Source organism: Ambystoma mexicanum, chromosome 11, assembly GCF_040938575.1.
Source record: "Ambystoma mexicanum isolate Mex_15411 chromosome 11, UKY_AmexF1_1, whole genome shotgun sequence".
Classification (NCBI taxonomy): Eukaryota; Metazoa; Chordata; class Amphibia; order Caudata; family Ambystomatidae; genus Ambystoma; species Ambystoma mexicanum.
In genome coordinates, this window is record NC_090934.1 from 1406127907 (window position 1) to 1406149607 (window position 21701).

General features: G+C 47.2%; 1 protein-coding gene across 12 annotated transcripts in view; it reads right to left on the reverse strand.

Annotated features, from left to right (window-relative positions):
• MEF2A (myocyte enhancer factor 2A) overlaps positions 1-21701 on the reverse strand; it is a 674395-nt gene that overhangs the window by 5441 nt on the left and 647253 nt on the right. For all 12 annotated transcript variants that reach the window (XM_069625048.1, XM_069625045.1, XM_069625042.1 and 9 more), the window contains 2 exons: positions 17796-17922; positions 824-950 (listed from right to left, as the gene is read on the reverse strand). In XM_069625048.1, coding sequence (XP_069481149.1) covers positions 824-950; positions 17796-17922 — 254 coding nt within the window. The remainder of the gene's footprint in view (positions 1-823; positions 951-17795; positions 17923-21701) is intronic.

The window sequence follows — 21701 nt, forward strand, 5'->3', positions numbered from 1 at the left end:
GGGTTCTTCTAGTCTCTGGGTGGGTGGCGCTCCGGTTGTGAAGCACGTGACCCAGTGATGGTGAGGAGGTTATGCCCCTAGTGTGTATGGTATTCAGTACTGCACACTGTGGAGGTAAGGTGTAGACGTACAGTCCATGTAGAAGCAGTGCCTTTTGATTTGTTAGGTTGAGTGATTATTGTTTTGTGGTTCTACCTCTTGATGTGCAAGTCTCTGGACTGCGTTCACATTCTGATATCGGGGGATATGTGTCATAATGTGTTTTCTTCCTGCCATGCCTGCTTTGTATTGTATGGTGAGGCCATAAGAGTGGAATGTGGTGCGAGTGCTGACCGGTCTCTGTGTGACAGTTGGAGACAGGCTGGCTGTGAGAGAGGGTGCGCCGGTGGATGTTACTGGAGTCTCGTGTCCTGTAGGCTTTGGGTCATCAATGGAAAAGATCACTTTGAAACACCCACCCAGAATCGCCTGCCACCCAATCGCTCGCACACCATCCTGAGCAATTACCCCCATCACTCATTCACATGCTTTCTGAATCCTCTGCTCACCTACAGCTCAAGTGCCACACTCGATTTCTGGCTATCAATGCTCACAACCATGAACCCTTCGCACAGCAATCACTCGTTTAAATGGTTAGGCAAATCCTATATCTGCAAAGTAGAAGACTTTGGGCCTTGTCTCTTGAAGCATTCAGTTATTTATGAAACGTGATTTCAGGGTGCTTTTTGAGCTTATTATAATAACGAGGTATGCTTTACAGAAGAATGTCAAAGAGGGCCATTAGCTCCTGCAGTATGCAGCTGTGATGGAGGCCAGCACTTACACGAGAGAGTTGAGGGTAGTCTGGCCCAAGTGATGCTGCTGCCACGCAGACACCTGCCCCAGGGACAGCATTCCTGGCGAACTGAAGCTCTGCAGTGTTTGCAGGTCCGCACTAGTCAGGGGGTAATCTGCAAAGGCAATGGAAACGCAATTACAACCAGAGCTCAAGCGGCTTACGCGCTCACAATTCAACCCATTCCAGCAAGGTATACAGATGCCACCTTTTACCCAATGCCACGAGGCTATGCAAACCACACCCAACACAATACATTGAAAAGTACACTTATTGGAAATTCTTTCCTTTAGGCACAAATGAATACACTTTACAGATTCTTAGTTGGACGTTCCGCTTAGTCAAATTGAGAAAAGACTGACTGATCCTTAATATGGAAAGAGTAAAATTCACATAGAATGCAAATTAGATTTTAACAAACCCAAGTATATCGCTCGCAGCGGACTCTGGATAGTTACACTCAATGTATTTCTTCGTTTTAGTTCATAAATGACCTTTTACAAATACATAATACAAATAAGAATAGATAAGAGAGTATGCAATCATACAATAATAATAGTGACTCAGCCTTAATTCCACTTGTGGGTAAAACTCAGCATAAAATGAATAGATCATGTGTTAAGATACATTTCACTTACGTGCAGAATTAATTTCACCTTTAACTATGCCACAACAATACCATAGTACAATAAGATACAGTGCCTTGTAACGTAGCGCCTCCCATTGCCCAAGCGTGTGATCAACTATAGACTACAGTTAGTCAACAAAGAAGGGTTTCATCTGGGACCACAGACATGCTTTATGAACTGTATCAGAGTCCGTATTGAGGCAATAATGCCAAAAATGATCGGAGTTGATGGAATCGTACTGGCTTACGAAATTACCCAACGTACACATGTATTTGGTGCCCAATTTTGCACACTGTGTTAGGACGTGGCGGGGGCTTTCCAACTTATCTGGCTCTTTACAAATGCGACAAATATCGCAACTTCCTGAGGATTTTAGTGTGGGCATCCCGTGTCCCAAGCAGTGGAAGTGGATTTATTCTCAGGTGCAGTATAAAACAGCGCACCAGCGGGTTTGGGCACTTAATCAGGTAACGCTGGGTTGGCAGATATTAGCTCCCAACACATGTATAATTGTGAAGGTTTTCCAGGTGGGTAAAAAGTTGTTCAGTTGAGCCAATCTCGTTGCCCATTATTCCTTCTGTATATGTTTTTGAGCTTGGAGAATGTCAAATCCTGAGGGCCTCGTGGATTAGTATACCTCCGTCCCCAAGCACCAGTCAGAGAGGGGCAAAGTACTCGCTGACCGGTTATTGGAGCCACAGGTGGGGAAAACAGGAAACTCCAGGTCCCGGGTGGCTGCAAAGAAAATACCAGGTTAGCTAATGGCTACACGGTATTCACAACAAGCATAAGCAAATAATAAGAAAGACCTACCCTGGAGGTAAATCATGAGTGACTTGAATCTAAGTGAGTTTTCCCCAAGGGTCAGATGAGTAGTGCAGAGGGGATAACGGGACCACGGGATCTAAAGGGAGAGGAGAGGGCTTGGTTATAGGTGCACAGTTCTTGACAAAGTTCCAAGAGGTAACTGAAGGTTTATCAAGCGCCAAATCCAAAGGTCAATCCACAAACAATCCAGGAAAACAGTTCAAAGTTCAGATAATCCAAAGTTCCAAGAGGTAACTGAAGGTTTATCAAGCGCCAAATCCAAGGGTCCATCCACAAACAATCCAGGAAAACAGTTCAAAGTTCAGATAATCCAGTAATACAGGTCAGAAGAAATCCAAGCACCAAAATTTGAGGGTAATCCAGAAGAAAAACGAAGTCCAAAATCCAAGAAATTCGATAAGCATGAAGTTCAAAACACAGGAAATCGCTAAACGCTGAGAGATCAGCTGAGAAGCAATGTGTGCAAAGGCCAAGCCCCTTTTATTGCAGTCTTCCTGATTCGTTGGCCAATCGGGGACGGTTTCCTGGTCACATGATCTTTCACTTGGTCACATGATCCATTTTCCTGGTCACGTGATCTTTCACTTGGTCACATGATCCAGTGTTTCATTTGATGCCTGTTTCCTGGGAGCCATGTCACATGACCCCTTCTTCGTGACGAATCGAGTCGAGCGGGGGACCGCAGTATGGAGTGGTGATCTCCTCCGCGCTTGCAATCTCCAAGGCAATCCCCACTGCAGGCGTGGAAATCGACGCCAGGGATGCCTCAGAGTATAGCGTCCCACTAACGATCGAGCAGAAGTGATCGCGGGAGGGGTCCATGTTTCTCTCCGCCGCCTGCATATCACCCGGTCGTGATTGGGTGAGTCTGAAAGCATGACAGAACCCCCCTCAAAGGCACACGTCCTTGTGGGCAATGGGGGTTGTTCTTATGAAACCGGGCAACTAGAAGTGGGGCATGTACTTGATCAGCAGGTTCCCACGATCTTTCTTCCGGGCCGTAACCAAACCAGTCCACTAGATAATAAAGACGGCCCTTCGTGAGACGGGATCCAAGAATATCATTGACCTCATACTGTTCAGAAGTACCTTTCATTACAGGGGAAGGAGGTAGAATGATACGAGTGGAGAGAGGACATGGTTTGAGAAGGGAAGTGTGGAACACAGGATGTATTCGCCAAGTGGTTGGCAGGGAAACCTTGTAGGCTACTGGATTGATGACTTTGGTAATACGATACGGCCCCACGAAGCGAGGAAGCAGTTTACGACATCCGGGTACAGGTAGGTGTCTGGTGGAAAGCCATACCCGATCCCCAACTGCATAAGTGGGGGCTGTAGTCCGTTTCTTATCAGCAGCCCGACACATAGAAGCCTGTGCTTCCTGAAGATGTAATATGACCTGGCCATGGATGTCTTTAAGATGCTGTACACATGAGGAAACAGAAGGAGAAAGTAGGGGAGGTACATCTGGAATAGGAAGTGTGCGAGGATGCTGCCCATACAAGGAATAAAAAGGAGAATAGCCTGTGGATGAGTGGGGTGAATTATTGTAAGCAAATTCAGCTACATGCAGTAGTTTGTGCCAGGATTGTTGATGTTGTAAGGAGAGACAACGGAGATATTGCTCCATGGTTTGGTTGACACGTTCGGTCTGCCCATCAGTTTCGGGATGGTAGGACGACGAGAAGCGTGCGTCAATACCTAGTTGTCTCGTAAGGGACTGCCAAAATTGGGAAGTAAACTGGGAGCCCCTATCAGAAATGACAATAGCAGGTAACCCAAAAAAACAAAAGACATGGCGGAAGAAGAGGTCAGCCAGGGCAGGTGCTGTAGGTATACCGGTGCAGGGAATGAATCGGGCCATCTTCGAGAAGGAATCAATCACTACCCAAATAGTATCAAACCCACTAACTTTAGGTAAGTCAGTGACGAAATCCATCGTAATTGTATGCCAGGGTTTAACTGGGATAGGCAATGGTTGTAATAGGCCTAGAGGACGACCTTTTCTGTTTTTGCATTGGGCACAAATCGAACAGGAAGACACATAAGCCATTGTATCTCTGTTCATGGAAGGCCACCAACACCAACGTTGGAGCAAGGCCAGTGTGCGCTTCTGGCCGAGATGACCATTTATGGGAGCATCATTAGACCATTCTAATGCGATAGAGCGAGTATCTGGTGTTGGTAAGTATAATCTGCCCTGTATATATGGTAGGCCTTCATACAATTCTATCGCCCACTCCCGTAGTTGTTCTGGATGTAACTTGACCCATTGTCGGACTAAGGTTAGTAAGTCTTTAGTTGGCGTACAGAGACAGATGATGTGTTTGCTGTCCAGAAGTGTCTCTGGAAAGACAGGCAAAGAGACGCCCCCAGGAATGCGGGAGAGAGCGTCCGCTTTGCCGTGGGCTATGCCCGGTCGGTGCTTAATGAAAAAGTCATATGCTGCAAAGAATAAATGCCACCGGACTTGGCGGCTATTGGTGCACTTGAATGTGGCCAAATCCTGAAGATTGCGATGGTCAGTATAAACCGTGACCTGATGTTTTGCCCGAGTAAATGGCGACGCCAGACTTGGAAGGTATCTTTAATGGAGAGAAGTTCTTTCTCTGTGACTGTGTAATGGATTTCAGCCTGTGTGAATTTTCGAGAATGAAAGGCAACCGGATGTAGGAGACCTGTGGAGGGGCATGATTGAGACAAGACAGCTCTCAGAGCATAGGAAGAGGCATCGGCTGCAAGAATAAAGGGGAGATCTGGATTGGGATGCTGTAAAATAGGGGCTGTGGTAAAAGCCGTTTTGAGAGCTGAAAAAGCATCTTGTTGAGAAGAGGACCAAACAAACGGGGTACAGGGGCTAGTGAGTTGAGTTAATGGGGAAGCCAAGGCTGAAAACCCTGCAATGAATCGCCTGTAGAAGTTGGCGAAGCCAAGGAATGACTGCACTTCCTTGACATTTTGTGGAATGGGCCAATCTACGACTGCACGGATCTTGGTTGAATTCATAGCCAAACCGCCAGACGTGATGTGAAAACCTAGGAAGTCTACTTCCTTGGCGTGAAATAGGCATTTTTCTGGTTTAGCGTAAAGGGAGTGTGTGCGCAGCCGATTCAGGACTTCTCGTACATGAGTGACGTGATCTTGGTGTGATTGAGAAAATACCAAAATATCATCCAGATATACCACCACGTAGTTATCTATGATGTCGTGGAATATCTCATTCATAAACCTCTGGAAGGTTGCAGGTGCGTTACATAGCCCAAAGGGCATGATGGTATATTCGAAGAGGCCGTATTTGGTACAAAAAGCTGTTTTCCATTCGTCCCCTTTTCGGATGCGTATGAGATTAAACGCTCCTCGCAGATCGAGCTTGGTAAAAATAGTGGCATGTGTGAGACGATCTAGCAGTGGAGTGATAAGGGGTATGGGGTATCTATTCTTGATCGTGATGTTGTTCAAACGGCGATAATCAATGCAGGGGCGAAGATCGCCTTCCCTCTTGGGTACAAAGAAAATAGGACTAGCTGCAGGAGACTGTGAGGGTCTGATGTGGCCTAAACATAAAGAATGTTGTATGTACTCTTTAAGAATCAGGTCTTCAGATGCTGAAAGGGAGTATATGCGTCCGTGGGGCACAAGGACCCCTGGTTCCAGATCTATCGGACAATCAAAGGGACGATGCGGGGGTAAGTGTTCAGATGATTTTTTATCAAACACTTCCAAGAAGTCATGATATTGTGAGGGTATCTGGGCCGAAACCGAACCTACCACATGCCTAGGAGGGTCAACCTCCATCTGTGATTCTTGTAAAGATATATGAGCTAATGCCCCGAGCGCTTGTGCTGGCGTCGTTGCCTCTGGGGATAACAAACAATGTTCCTGACAATACAAGGATTCGAAAGAAATGGAGCTCAAGGACCAGTTAATGAGCGGATTATGTGTGCGTAACCAGGGGATACCAAGGATAATACCGTATTGAGGGGTAGTTATCAAGTCAAAACTAAGGGTTTCCTGGTGTGTGTACTGCAATATGAGAGTTATGGGTGCCGTCTGTTGCCCGATAGGGCCCGAAATCAACGGAGAACCATCAACCGCTTGTACAGGTTCTGGATGTTTTTTATTTTGTAAAGGGAGATTTAGGGACACGGCCAAAGCACTGTCAACGTAGTTACCTGTTGCCCCTGAATCGATGACCAAGTGTACTTGGTGTTTAACATTGTCAGAGGAAAAAAAAAGTGCCGGAAAAAACAAAGGCCAGGTTGAATCCGACAATGAAGGGGGTATGTACGATTGTACTGGTAGGCTCGTCCGCGCCCCCTTATCTAAGGACGAGCCTTCAGAAAACCCGTTGTCTTTTGTTTGGGTCTTCGGAGACATCCCTTGACAAAATGACCTGACACTCCGCAGTAAAAACAAGCATTAGCCTGTCTGCGTCGTTCTCTCTCTAAGGGTTATATGGGACTGCGTATTCCCCCTATTTGCATGGGTTCGCTTGTTTGTTCTGTAGAGTTCGAGCTTAGGGAAAATACCGGATTCGTTCTCTTTGTTTCAGTCTTTCTTTCATTGAACCGGGCATCTACTTGTAAGACCAAATCAACCAATTCAGGGAATTGAGTAGGTAAGGTAGGTATGACGGACAGGGCGTCCTTCAAACGTTCGCTGAGACCTTTATAGAACACAACTGCCTTTTTTTCTTCTGGCCAGGCAGTTTCGACAGACAGTTGGTTGAAGCGTGTTATGTATTCTATTAATGTGGTTTTTCCTTGGGTCAAATCTAGGAATTCGAGGTCCCGTGTTTGCGCTTTATGTCGTGTGTCAAAAACCTTAGTAATTTCTGCCACTAGTCTATCAAAATCATACAAAACGGGACTATTATTCTCCAACAGGGGATTCGCCCACGTAGCGGCAATGCCGCTTAAATGAGACAAAGTAAAGGCTGCCTTAGTAGTCGAATCAGGGAAGGCCTGTGCGCGACATAAAAAATGTAGCTTACACTGATTTAGGAAAGTGCGAAATTTACGTGTGTCACCCTGGAATTTCTCAGGGGCCGCCAAAGGAAATGGAGTGGGGACGTAGACTGGGGCTGGTGCCACTGCCCCTACAGGTGGTGCAGCCTGTTCGGGTGCATCTCCAAACTCCTCATCTGGTGGTAAGGCATGTCTTTCACTTTGTATGGCATCTAATCGTTGATGAATAGCCGTGTTAGCGGGTGTCATGTCAGCCCTTAAGACAGTGATTGCTTGTACAAGCGCAGCCACCGGATCCCAGGCGGAGGTATCCATAATCCAGTGGTATACGGCTTCTCAGTCTGTCAAATCCTGAGGGCCACGTGGATTAGTATACCTCCGTCCCCAAGCACCAGTCAGAGAGGGGCAAAGTACTCGCTGACCGGTTATTGGAGCCACAGGTGGGGAAAACAGGAAACTCCAGGTCCCGGGTGGCTGCAAAGAAAATACCAGGTTAGCTAATGGCTGCACGGTATTCACAACAAGCATAAACAAATAATAAGAAAGACCTACCCTGGAGGTAAATGATGAGTGACTTGAATCTAAATGAGTTTTCCCCAAGGGTCAGATGAGTAGTGCAGAGGGGATAACGGGACCACGGGATCTAAAGGGAGAGGAGAGGGCTTGGTTGTAGGTGCACAGTTCTTGACAAAGTTCCAAGAGGTAACTGAAGGTTTATCAAGCGCCAAATCCAAAGGTCAATCCACAAACAATCCAGGAAAACAGTTCAAAGTTCAGATAATCCAAAGTTCCAAGAGGTAACTGAAGGTTTATCAAGCGCCAAATCCAAGGGTCCATCCACAAACAATCCAGGAAAACAGTTCAAAGTTCAGATAATCCAGTAATACAGGTCAGAAGAAATCCAAGCGCCAAAATTTGAGGGTAATCCAGAAGAAAAACGAAGTCCAAAATCCAAGAAATTCGATAAGCATGAAGTTCAAAACACAGGAAATCGCTAAACGCCGAGAGATCAGCTGAGAAGCAATGTGTGCAAAGGCCAAGCCCCTTTTATTGCAGTCTTCCTGATTCGTTGGCCAATGGTTTCCTGGTCACATGATCTTTCACTTGGTCACATGATCCATTTTCCTGGTCACGTGATCTTTCACTTGGTCACATGATCCAGTGGTTCATTTGATGCCTGTTTCCTGGGAGCCATGTCACATGACCCCTTCTTCGTGACGAATCGAGTCGAGCGGGGGACCGCAGTATGGAGTGGTGATCTCCTCCGCGCTTGCAATCTCCAAGGCAATCCCCACTGCAGGCGTGGAAATCGACGCCAGGGATGCCTCAGAGTATAGCGTCCCACTAACGATCGAGCAGAAGTGATCGCGGGAGGGGTCCATGTTTCTCTCCGCCGCCTGCATATCACCCGGTCGTGATTGGGTGAGTCTGAAAGCATGACAGAGAAACTGGTACTGCGCTCAATGTCAGGCATCCACTTGATTGATCAGAAGCACTCATTGTAAGGTACTGATAGTCCTAAGTTCTTGTTTTAGCCGGGGGCTTCCCCTCACAGCTACATCCCAGTATACCCATTAGGGGGCATTTAGGATTGGATCTAGACTTTACATACAGTAGACGATGCGTCATTGATGATGCCCTCAGCGATGTCAGCCCCAGCTCGAGCCTCAAGTAAGCCATGGAGATGGCCGGAGGTAAAGCTAATATTTTCCTCCAGAAGATTCCTTCGAGGACATCCGGCCATGAACGATCGCCCATGGCCAGAGCCCCGAGGCTGTATAGTATCGCTGAGGCAACACTGCGCTTATGGATTTTAATGATGCCTTCCAGCGTTTGTAGAATTGGCTTATAACATAGGTCAGCTTCCGGGCCTTACATTTTTTAGATTCAATGATGTTAGAATAATTGCCCCCAGCTGATAGTTACATTTCAAGTCCCTTGATCTTTTGGTTGGCAGGGTTATTCACATGGCATACAGTGAACACCCTAAGACCATACTGAGCAGAAAGACCCACTGCATTCCAGACTCTTAGAGGTCCTCTTTATGTGGTACCCACAGAGTCTCGGGGGTGCAGGACACAGACTCACTACCAGGAAGGTAACCTTAGTAAACCAATGGCAATGATAAATAGATGTAAAGTTAGGTGAACACAGCCACTATTTCAAAGATGTACATTTAGGGGAACACTGGGACCACAGCATGAATGAAAAGCTAGGTGAACACATGCACCGCAGCGTGAATGCACATTGAGGTAAACATACCTACCAGAGCCTGGATGCAAACCTAGGTGAGCAAATGTGCAACACAGGCACCATATACTGCATGGCTGCATCTTTCTGTGCACACAGGCATGACAACATGGATGCAAAGTTAGGTGAAGACAGTAGTATCAAGATTGAAGGTGCATCTGACGCGCTGATACGGAGTAATTGTTGCACAAATGTACAAGAGGAAATCGGCTGAAGAATCAATTCTTGCAAATTGGGTCAGAGTCTTATTAATAGAATCAATAAAGTCTTGGAGTTTAAACAAAATCTTTATCATAAGTGCAGAAATCGTAGGAATGTTGAAAATCAGACGCCGTCTGAAAATAGGGATTGGACCCTTCATATACTAGATACATTATTTGGACATATTAGGCGATTAGCATTTTGGCTTCATCATCATTTCTGTGATTTTACACATAGGGAGACGCTTCCTATTCATCACTTTGCTTCCTTTTTTCGTACCTGCAATAGCAGAATTTGACTACATGCCTTGATAACGACCGATGAAGGTCGAAACACGTGTCGGCTGATTTTCTCTTGTTTTACTATAGGTGGTTATTTATTAGCGCACGGCCCTTTCACGAACCCTAGTTACTTTTTTCTTAGGTGAAGACAGGTACGAAAATGGCATGCGTGTAAAGTTAGGTGAAGACAGGCACCGTAGGGACGTAAATGGCAAACAGAGGTGCTGTACAAGCATGTCAACGTAGGGTGAACACGGGCTTATAAGGACTTGGGAAGCATAAGGTATGTTCCCTAGCAGCTAGGAGTATGGGCTGGTGCTGAAACTGCTGCAAGCCTTCCACACAATGCCCCGTCATGCTGCTATGTTATGCACACGTCTGCTCAACGCTAGGAGCTACGCGCTGGCAGGAACACAAGACCAAGCCATCTGTGAACTGCTCCAACCGCAAGTAGATCGTGCCACCTCTTACTACACCGAATTACTCTGGAAGGTTCCAGGTTTATAACTTTTTAGTACTGCACTGTTTTGGAATTAAGTTGCAACTAGGGCGGAAGAGCGGCTATACTGCAAATAGCATAGGTCTCCTTTACAGCTCAGCAGAACATTCCCCAAACTATTCACTTGTCTGCAACATACTAGGCAAAGACGTTCACTGGGTTCTCTGAAAAGGGAGCTCATCACTGCAAGTAGATAACATGAAAGCGCTGGCATGTGCCAAATCCTAGCAAAATCTGGGAATTCAGTCTTCAGGGTCCATTCTCACCCAGCGGTGAGGCGGTAATGCATCACTTCATTCTACCAATGACCATCTAAAATATATTCAATTGTTAAAAAAAAAAAAATATATATATATATATATATATATATATATATATGGGATACATTACTCACCGTAATCGTATTTCTGATGCTTGTATCTGCTTAGATTCACATGCTGCGCATAGGCCGACATCTAGTGGAAGCTGCGGAGTATTACAGTTTGTTTTTCGAAGTCGAAAAATGGGCGTCGACACAGGGCGTGCCAGTAATACTATCCCTAGTGTGACGTCCCCTGTACCCATGATCCCTCACGCGTCTAGGATCCCCAGATTGTGTTTTTCCTGACATGAGGTAGCATGAGGAGTAGCGTGAGTACAGATAGTCCAAGCAGATAGACAGAAAGGTAAGACTACAAGCAACCATGCGCCTTCTCTCGGAGGGGAGGAAGGGTGGGTCGCATGTGAATCTAAGCAGATACAAGCATCAGAAATACGATTACGGTGAGTAATGTATCCCTTCTGAGGCTTGTGGAATCTGCTTAGATCACATGCTGTGCATAGATTAGCGAGCAGTACCAGAAGAAGGAGGTGGGATGTGAGAAGGGTCATGAGCAAACAGGTGTCTTAGAACCGCTTGTCCCACTTGTGTATCTGCCTTGGAATGAGTGTCAATGCAGTAATGCTGAGTAAAAGTGTGAATAGAGCTCCAAGTAGCTGCTTTGCAAATGGTGTCAAGGGGAACATTTGCAATGAAAGCCAGAGTGGCCCCAATGCCTCTGGTAGAGTGGGCCCTTGGCGTAAAAGGCAGAGTTTTTTCAGAAAGAGAGTAACACAGCTGTATACAGTTGATAATCCACTTTGAGATAGCGCCCTTAGAGACGCGATCCCCCTCTCTGCCTGTAGCTACGGAGACAAACAGTTGATCTGTTTTCCTTAGCGGTCTGGTTTTATTTACATAGTATAAGACCGCCCTACGCACATCTAGGGTGTGTAGTTTCACCTCAGCTGAGCTCTGTGGGTTTTGGAAGAAAGCCGGAAGCTCGATGGACTGGTTTACATGGAACTTGGATATGAATTTTGGTGAGAATCTAGGGTGTGTGCGTAAAACCAGTTTGTCCTTGTGGATAGTAAAGAAAGGATCTTGCACTGACAGAGCCTGAATTTCACTGACCCTTCTTATGGAGGTAATGGCTACTAAGAAGGCCGTTTTATAAGTCAGGTGTTTGAGACTACTCTTATGCATGGGTTCGAAGGGGGGCCCCATGAGCTTAGATAGCACCACATTGAGATCCCATCCTGGCGGTGGGTTCGAGATAGGAGGGTGAAGTCTCTTTACTCCTTCCATGAAGGCTTTAACCACTGGTACTTTCCACCACGAAACCTTGTTATGGGATGTGGTGTAGGCTGAGAGGGCTGCCAGGTGTACTTTCAGAGAGTTAAAAACCAACCCTGCATCCAGCAGGTGGAGCATGTATGTTACAACGTTGGAAGGAGTGCAATCAACCGGGTTGATTTGTTTACTCTGGCACCAGATAACGAATCTTTTCCACTTGTCAAAGTAACAGTGCCTTGTATTTGGTTTCCTAGACTCTTTTAGAATGTCCATACACCTCTGTGGTAATTTGAGATGTCCAAACTCTATGACTTCAGGAGCCATGCTGCTAGGTTCATAGAGTTGGGTTCCTGATGCACTGTTTGACCTTGTTGCTGGGACAGAAGGTTGTACCAGGCTGGGAGTCTGATGGGCTCGCATACCGCCATCCTGCGTAGGTGTGGAAACCATGGTTGTCTCGCCCACATGGGAGCAACTAGGATGAGCGTCATCGATTCCTTGTTCATCTTGTACACCACCTTCCTGATGAGGGGAGTTGGTGGGAAAGCGTACGCAAACATCCCTGACCAGTTTATCCACAGGGCATTCCCCTGGGAGTCCGGTTGTGGGAACCTGGATGCAAATCCTGGGCATTGTTTGTTTTCGCTTGTGGCGAATAGGTCTATAGTGGGGAAACCCCACTGAGAGAAGAGATCTTCTACTACGTCTTTGTGAAGGACCCACTCGTGTTCTTCTGGGAGGGAGTCTCTGCTTAGAGCATCCGCTAGGGAATTGAGCTCCCCTGGAACATGTTGCGATGACAGGAAGATGTTCCGTCTGAGTGCCCATATCCATATTTTCTGGGCAAGCTTGGACAGATTTGGCGAACGAGTCCCTCCTTGCTTGTTCAGATAGAACATGGCTGTCGTGCTGTCCGTCCTGATCTGCACCGACAAGTTTAGTAGATGGGGCTCGAACGCCTGCAGCGCTCGGAATACTGCCAGAAGCTCTAGCAGATTGATGTGGTTCTTGGCTACTGAGTGAGACCAGAGACCCTGAGCTGTGTGGTGGAGATGGTGAGCTCCCCACCCCGTCAGGCATGCATCTGTAGTCACCACTGCCTGTACTTCGGGATCGTAAAAGGGTTTCCCCTTTGCGAGATTCTCTCTTGTCCACCAGTGTAGGTTCTGTACGAGTGTTGGCGAAACGACCACTAGATCGTCCCACTGACCACTTGCCTGAGACCACTGTTTCGCCAACCATTCCTGCATGGGACGCATGCGCAGACGCGCGTGGGGGACCAGGTAAATGCATGACGCCATCATGCCGAGTAACCGCATAGCTTTGCGTACTGTTATCTGTTGACCTGACTGATAATGCGGAATTTGCAGAAGTATGTTCCGAATTCTTTCTTCCGAAGGGAAGGTCAATCCTTTCTGAGTATCTAGGATAGCTCCTAGAAACTGTTTTGAGGTGCTTGGCACCAGACTTGACTTTTTCTCGTTGATGGAGAAGCCTAATTCGTGGAGGAGGTCGATGGTCCTCTGAATGTTTGACCTGCAGATTCCTGGGGTTTCCCCCGTTATGAGCCAGTCGTCCAGATAAGGGTACACTGGGATTGCCTCCCTGCGTAGGTGTGCAGCTGCCACCGCCAGTACCTTGGTGAATACCCTTGGTGCAGAAGCTATCCCGAAGGGCAGTACCTTGAATTGGTAGTGGCGACTGTCCACCTTGAAGCGCAAGTATTTTCTGTGCGCCGGGAGCATGGAAATATGAAAATAGGCATCTTTCATATCCAAGGTTGCCATGTAATCCCCCTTTTTTAGGAGTGGGATTACCTCTTGTAGTGTGGTCATACGGAATTTTTGGGGCTTGACATACTTGTTGGCAGGCCGTAAGTCTAAAACTGGGCGCATTGTTAAATCTTTCTTTGGCACAAGGAAGTAAGTTGAATAGATACCCTTGTTTACCTGGTGTCCCGGGACGAGTTCTATCGCGTCCTTTTCTAGCAGAATGGCGATCTCCTCGAGGAGGATCTTCTGATGTTGTAAAGAGTGGACTTTTTGTCTTGGAGGATGGTTTAGGGGACGTTGCAGTAGTTCTATGCAGTACCCATTGGATACTGTTGACAGCACCCATCTGTCGGATGTTATCCCTTCCCATGCCTGGGTGAAACTTGATATTCGTCCCCCTACTGGGGTTGCATGGGAAGGGACCCTGAACTGAGCGTCACTGCTTTGGTGGAGGCGTGCCTCCTCCTTTACTGGGGCTGCCTCTGCCTCTACCCCGTCCTCTTTTACTACCCCTACCATACGCCTGGGTAGACTGTTGTGAGCTGGTGTTCCACTGTGTACCCTGGGTGTGGGAGTAGCTATTTCCTCTATTGGAATTTTGGCCGCGGGGGCGACGAAAATTGCCATTCCCTCTTTGGTTAGGTGGTTTGGTAGTTAACTGGCCAAGGGATTTGAGGGTGTCGAATTCTTCCTTAGCGTTTTTTAGAGCGTCCTCGACTGCCTTCCCAAACAGGAGATCACTTTCCACTGGTTTGTCTAAGAGCGCAGCTTGTGTTTCTGCTTTGAATCCCGACTGCCTCAACCAAGCATGCCTTTTGATGACAGTCCCCTCTGCTATAAGTCTACCCGCATTGTCAGCGGCGTCCAGAGTTGCTTTTACAGTGCAGCCTGACACGTTCCTTCCTTCCGCACAAATGCGAGCTAGCTGGCTTTTAAGGGGTTCGGGAGCAGAGTCTATTAGTGCTGCCACTTCTTCCCACTGGTGACAGTTGTAGCTAGCCAACAGTGTGGTGGAATTCGCGATTCTGGCTTGGTAGGCTGCCGTGGAAGCTACTTTCCTGCCAAAACCATAAAGTTTTTTACTTTCTTTGTCGGGGGAGCCTCAGAGGAAGATAATGGTGTACCAGCTTTTTTGCGGGTGTTGGTTACTACTAGAGAGTCTGGCTTAAGTTGACCTCTAATATATAGGGGGTCCGACTGGGCTGCTTTAAACAGCTTCTCCACTCTCGGATTTACAGGTCTTGTCAGGTTTGGGTTGACAAGGGATGGTGCTATTCTGCGTTGAACAGATTTTAGGATGGGAATGGTCTGGGCTACTGGCTTCCTTTCCCCTATTAGTTCTTCCGCAAAGTCCCTTTCTTCCTGGACACCTTGTGTGTCTATGTGGAAGTGGTTAGCTGCCCGAAAGAGCAGTTCATTCAGGAGGGGCTGATTATCTATTGGGGAGTCAGACACTGGGGCTTCCCTTTCGACTGGTGAGTCCATTCTGAAAATATCTGGGCTATTTTCTGGCTCATCCTCGTCTTCGTCTTCGCCGTAATAATCTGATCCTGCAGGATCTTCTGGCGTGTCAATTTCCTGACCTTCTATAAGGGAAGAGTTTCCTTGGTCTGTAGGGAAGAGGTAAGAATAGGGTTGGACCTCGATGGGGTCTAAAGGCCTAAATGGTGTCTCGACCCGGGGTCTTTTATTTGAGGGGATAGGGTCCCTAGACCCTGAGGGAGAATCTTCCTGAGGGTTTAAAGCTAGGAGTTGTTCAGGGTGTCTTTCGAAAAAATTCGCCAAGGAAGACATCCTTGACATTACTCTGTCAATGTCCTCGCATGACCAGAGTTTTGAGCTTGGGGTGACCTTGCTGGGACTTTCTATGGATTGGCCCTGAGAAGACTTGGTCAGTTCTTTTGTAGTGGAGGACTGCAAGGGTTGTTTCCTTTGCTGTTTACCCCCTTCCCCGTGGGTGGAAGTGTGTTTCCCCTTTCCCTTATCTTTCGACGCCTGGCGTCGAGGATCGGAGGTGGAATCCCTGTCTTTCGAACTAGCCTTCGAAACTGGCCCCTCTTTACTCCCAAGTGATGTACCCTTTTCCTGGGGTGCAGGCTGGGGGTGGAAGTCGTGTTCGTCTTCGGACGATTGATCTTCCGGGATATTAATGGTCGAGGCACTCTGTGCAAGTGTGGAGGCTTGCCTGACGTCGTGCGGCGACCTCGACCGCCCAGAGGACGTCCTTTCGGACCGCTCCTTCTGTGCCTCTTTCCGAGGTTTCGACGACGTCGAATCTCGGGTGGATTTTTTGTGTTTAGCGTGTGTATGTGTAACGCTTTTGTCGCCGGGGGACTTCCCCATAGTCGCCGGGACGGACGACCTTCCGAGGCCGGGGACGTGCGTTCGGCTGTCCTTCGACGCCTTGGTGCCCTCGCCGTCCGAAAGTTCGGCGTCGCTGCCGTCGCTGAAGGTACCCTCCGCCTCCATAGCTGCTAGCTTGGCGTGGTGGGCCCAACGCTTGGTGGAGCGGTCCTTAAGAGTTTTTGCCTTAAACCTGCTACAGGCCCTGCAACCCGTCTCGGGGTGGTCTCTGGGTAGGCAAAGGTTGCACGTAGCGTGCTTATCTACCCAAGGGTATTTCTTGTTACACTTGGGGCAAAACTGAAAGGGCGTACCCTCCATACGCGCCTGTGGGCAGCGGGCAAGTGTGTGTAGGTAATAAGGTGTCGAGTGTGGAAGTGTACCACCCCCACTCTCCCTACTTGTAGGGCCGAGGCCAGCGGCCCAGGCCCGAGCCGAGGCGGAAGCCTCAAGGCCCAATCCGTCGGGTATTCGACGTTGATCTCCCATGGGCACTGGGATGTGCACCCACATTCCGTGGTAAAGAAAAGTGGGACGGGAGGGTTGTTACCTATCCAGCCCACAGGCCAATAAATCCATTCACCAATTATGTACCTGAAGACAACCTGATAATATGCAGGTATGAAAAAGACCCATTCTGTTAGTCAAGGATGGCTTCCAATCACAGAGATAGGGGAGACCTGCCTTCAGTTGGGAAGCAGAAAATGTACCTTACCTGTAGACAAAGGACATGGAAACAAGGTAACATTTGGGATATCTGCCCAGCTTGCTCACTAGTTTTGTGCCTACACTTCCTCCCAGGCTACCGCCCACAGTGGTAGCATACCAGTCCTTGGAAAGCCAGTAAACTAAAATATGAGAAGAGCTCACAAGCAGAATATGTCACCCTCTGCAGACAGCTAAATGGGGGTAGGCCCTACCATCAACTCCCCGACTACGTTTCACCCATCACTACCCCAGCTGACCTATGGAGGCAGAAGTGGCGTGCTGGGTGACAATTGTTCTTTATGCCCGTGGTCATGCTGTCTCAACGCCCCTGCAGCTGGGATAGAGATTAATGCTGAAATCATTTTCATCCCAGGATATAAGGGTGCATCTTACAACCATAATAGAGAGCACACAGCCTTTCTATTAAATATTACAAATGGAAATCCATTATACATCTGAACCTGTAAAAAATAAAACCTTTCCAGCCTTCAGCGGTGCAATGTTGGGGTGCAGATCCGTCTAGCCCTGCATGGCATCGATATTTGTTCCCATAACAGTCCCTTGCCACTGCCTCCGCACTGCTCTGTGCATGTAGAACCACCCTGCTTGCAGTTGCGACTCTCAAACACTACTTTTCTTTTCTTGAGGCCAGTTTGAGGCACGCACACCAGAAAAGCGACAGCGCTCAGAAGCAAGAGAGCAGGGAGAGGGAGGTGAACAAATCGGCCAATCACAGAGTCAATTATTAAGCAGGTGACCTGGCCATCTTTCCTAATAAGGGAATCTCAATATGCCACTGTATGGATTCTCCCTCTTGACTATGTTCAAACGGAAACAACATGAGGCTTACAAAGAAAATTGAAGACTTTTAGAAACCAGGCCACTTACCGGTATTATAGGCAGTAGGCATGGCGGAGTACAGCAGTCCTTGGGGGGGCAGACTTGGGGTTGTCACGGACACGACTGGGGTCGCCAGAGACTGGGTGGCCTGAGAAGTGCTTAGCCTTTGGGTGTTCTGAAAACAATTAAGATCACGCATGACTTAGTGGGGTGAAATCATTACACCGGGAACCATGCAATTACAAAAATGACATCTTGTAGATAAAAAGAAAGTGAACGACAGAAACAAATTGACATCCATGCAACAATAAAACACGTTTCCCAACAGAGGTTCAATGACAAATGCAATGGCCATTTTAGTTTACATTTATGAGCTACTACTCGGATATATAATCACTTTAACAAAATTGAAATGAGTGCTCAGAGAATATATTTAAAACCATAACTGCAGTAATGTTCCCAACGACCCTGTCCTTGTGTAGAAAATTGCTTTTCCTATTATTTTGTTCTTTCCTGCTAAATGAGCACAGATGGCTGGATCTCGAGTTCTCAGCCTGGTGGCGTTTCTGAAAGTGCAGGAGGCGCCAATCATGGGTCTCTTAGTGATTATCTTAGAGAGGCGGAATTCTGCCGCCATCTTCTGCACACCGTCCAGGACGGAACACCAGAAAGAAGGGAAATGTGACGGGCTAAAGTATTTCGAGTTGCTGTCTGGGAGCCGCTGGGATTCACTTGCAACTCTGAAAAGGAAGTGGGAAAGGTGGGGAGTAGATGTTCATAGCAGTTGGGAGGCTGGCCTTGAAGATATTATCAGCAGCAACTGCTTGGATAGAGCACAAGAGAGGGCAAACAACAGGGCCCGTTCAGAGAGAGCAACTTCCTACACTGGAGAGGACGAGAGGTTTTTTAGACTGGCTCATATCGCAGTGTCTGTGCAAGTCCATGATAGTCAACAGTCTAAAACAGTATGGTGGCCGACGGAAGTACGACCCTTCTGCTTGTAGTACACAGAATCTTGCCCAACCACAGGAGAGGGTGGTGGTACTCTGGGAAGCCTGGTCTGTGATCGCACTAAATTGAGCCATAAACACGAAACCAATGTCGAGCAATTCCTGAAAATGGGGCAAAAGGAGAAAAGAATATGACGGTGCATTTCGGAACCGATGCCTGTCAAAGAATCAAGGCTTTTGTGGGTGACGGGTCATCATTTAGGCAAGACTGAGATTATTTCCATTGACAAAAGTAAAATCCCAAGCTCTCCACCATTTCACACCCTTCTCTACTCTACACATTAGCATTGTTACTCTACCTCCACCAATGAAACATATGGGGCTATCCCTTATTAAATCTGATCATTACGCCACTCCTCTCATCGTTTCTTCTCTGTGTCTTATTGACAGGGATTAAGCGAAGGGGAACAGGCATGATACGGACAGATGCCATTGCTTACAGAAAGAACTGCTCAGGAGCTGGCATGCACGACGCAGAGGAACCACTGCTCCACAATGCTTTCTCCTCAGATAAGCTTACAACTTTACAATGACGTTTGTTCTTTCCCACTAAGCTCCAGAGACTGTATCCACTCACTTGAAAAGCAAAGGACAACTGTAGAAATGAAGAACGAAATCCACAGATGGTTCATTGAATTCCCAAACCCGTGTCTCTTTAGAACCCTAGAGTCAAGGTGCTATAAAAAGCGTTCAAATCTCTTATGTCAAAAATAATCTGCATCTCCCTAGGTGTATGCACCTTCTTTCAACCTTTAATTTTAAGTCTGGACACTGCTCACAGCACTGGGTGCACACTAACAGGCAGCACTGTGACACCATGGGGAACCAAACTCTATTCATGTGTAACATATAAAGACACACATGCAACTGGTGACTTACCTCATAGCAGATTGCTTTGGTAGGAATATGGGAACTGTGATTTCAAGAAGGAATTCATCAAGACTCAGAGAGGCTTCGGTTTTGGAATGTGGATCGTTTATATGCTTAAATCATCCAAGAAACCAAACTGAGACCCAATGCATAAACAGACTGTGCTGTCACTGCTAAACCCAGTTATGGCCATGCTTTCTCGATTCTGGACTATGGATGCAAAAAGGGACGACCCACACCTGCTACACCCTGGAAAGTGAACACCTGCCGCCAGAGTACATCTAAGTGACCAATCAGCAAAAAAGCTGACAGTCAAGAAATGAACAAGTCCTCTGCCTTGGGTTCACTGGCTTTTCAAGCGACTGAAAGCAGGCCACCCACTTCTGGATGTGAAACACCTTGCATGAACATAGTTTTGTCATTTCGCATCCACTGTTGCCTTTTAAGAATTGAAAAGGCAGATGCAGAGTCTAGAAAAGGCGATTGCTATTAGTGACTCGTCTCCCTGTCCGGGTAGGGTTTTTTAACCTACCTCAGTGCAACAAAAGGGATGTTGTGGTAGGGTCTGTGTTGTAAATCCCCCACTGTGGGAATACGTGGGGGCTTTTTGCCAGTAAACAGCTGTCCATAATACACGTGGCACCAAAAGCAGACACGGACTTGCACAGCTGTTGGGTTTACCCGAGTCACCGTTGTGGGCTCTCAAACTTGACTGTCTCTTCCTCAGGACCTTTCCCTAAGGAGATTGAGACATGCCTCAGCATGGCTTCCCAATTTCTTTTTTTACTTTGACGTGGAGACTCCTACTTTGTTTGCATTTTGTATTTTATTTGAATTTATATAGCGCTATATGTCCAAGCGCTGAACATGATAAAAGCGGTACAAAACAAATGAAAATGACAACCTAGACCAATTTAGGAAGAAATAAGAGGATCTTCAAGAAGGAATGAAAGCGAGGGTAGCAGAAAATGGAACGAAAATAAGGGAGCAGTGCATTCCTGTGGAACAAAGCCAAAAGAGAAAGAGCGTAAGTGCAAATGAGCAAAGGGTGGACGGGCACAGTTAAGCAAAACCGTGACTGAGAGTGAAGAGAAGGTGCAGGACAATAGAAGGACACAAGAGAGGAGAGGCAAGTTTGTGTAGAGACTTGAAAACTAAGCAGAGGAAATTGAGCCTTCGACAAGAGTGAAAGGGAAGCCAGCAGAGGGAAAAAATACATGTGTGAGAGAGAGAGGGAGAGGGAGAGAGAGAGAGAGAGAGAGAGAGAGAGAGAGAGAGAGAGGGAGAGGGAGAGGGAGAGAGAGAGAGAAGCTCAGATAAAGATATCAGCTGTTGGTGAAATGGGAAGAGTAGAAGATGCAGAAAGAAATGGAAAGGGGGAGGAGGAATGGTAGATGCAGTCAAGAAAAGAACCTCAGTTGTAGATGAGTTTAGGAAAATATAGTTGCCAGCCATCCATGATTGAATGGCCAAACGACAAGAAGAGCAGTGTAGATCATAGAAGAAAATGAGAACAATGATAGAAAGAGCTTAATATGGTTGCCATAGAAATGGCGGGACAGTCCAAAAGGAAGTGATAATAGAAGCACGTGGACAGGTATAGAAAGAGAAAAGAGGAGGACCCAGGACTGAACCTTGGAGAACTCTGATGAAGAGGAAAGGTAGAAGAGGTGTTACGAGGGAGCCACCCCATTTGATGCTAGGGATGTGAGCCCACACCACAAGACCATCCCTAGTAGTCTGGACAATAAATAATAATAAATGATAACGAGCAACACAGATTGGTGGTGCAGCCAGCAGGTGGCAAGTGCTAGGATTGAGGCCAGAAGTAAAAGTAGACGTGGTGGTAGGAGTGGTTGTAGTGGCAATGGAACTGGAGAAGCAGACCGAAGGAGAGAGGCTGGGGGCGAGCCGCAGACCAGCCCTCGGGTGTACGACTAGGGAAGAGAAGTAATGGAAGTCAGAGGAATGGTAAAACCAAACGAGAACATCAGAGGCAAGTCAAGTATTGCGAAGGAGCCGAAAGAGATAGTACTTAATTGCAGCCATTAACAAAAACAGAGGACCATTGGGG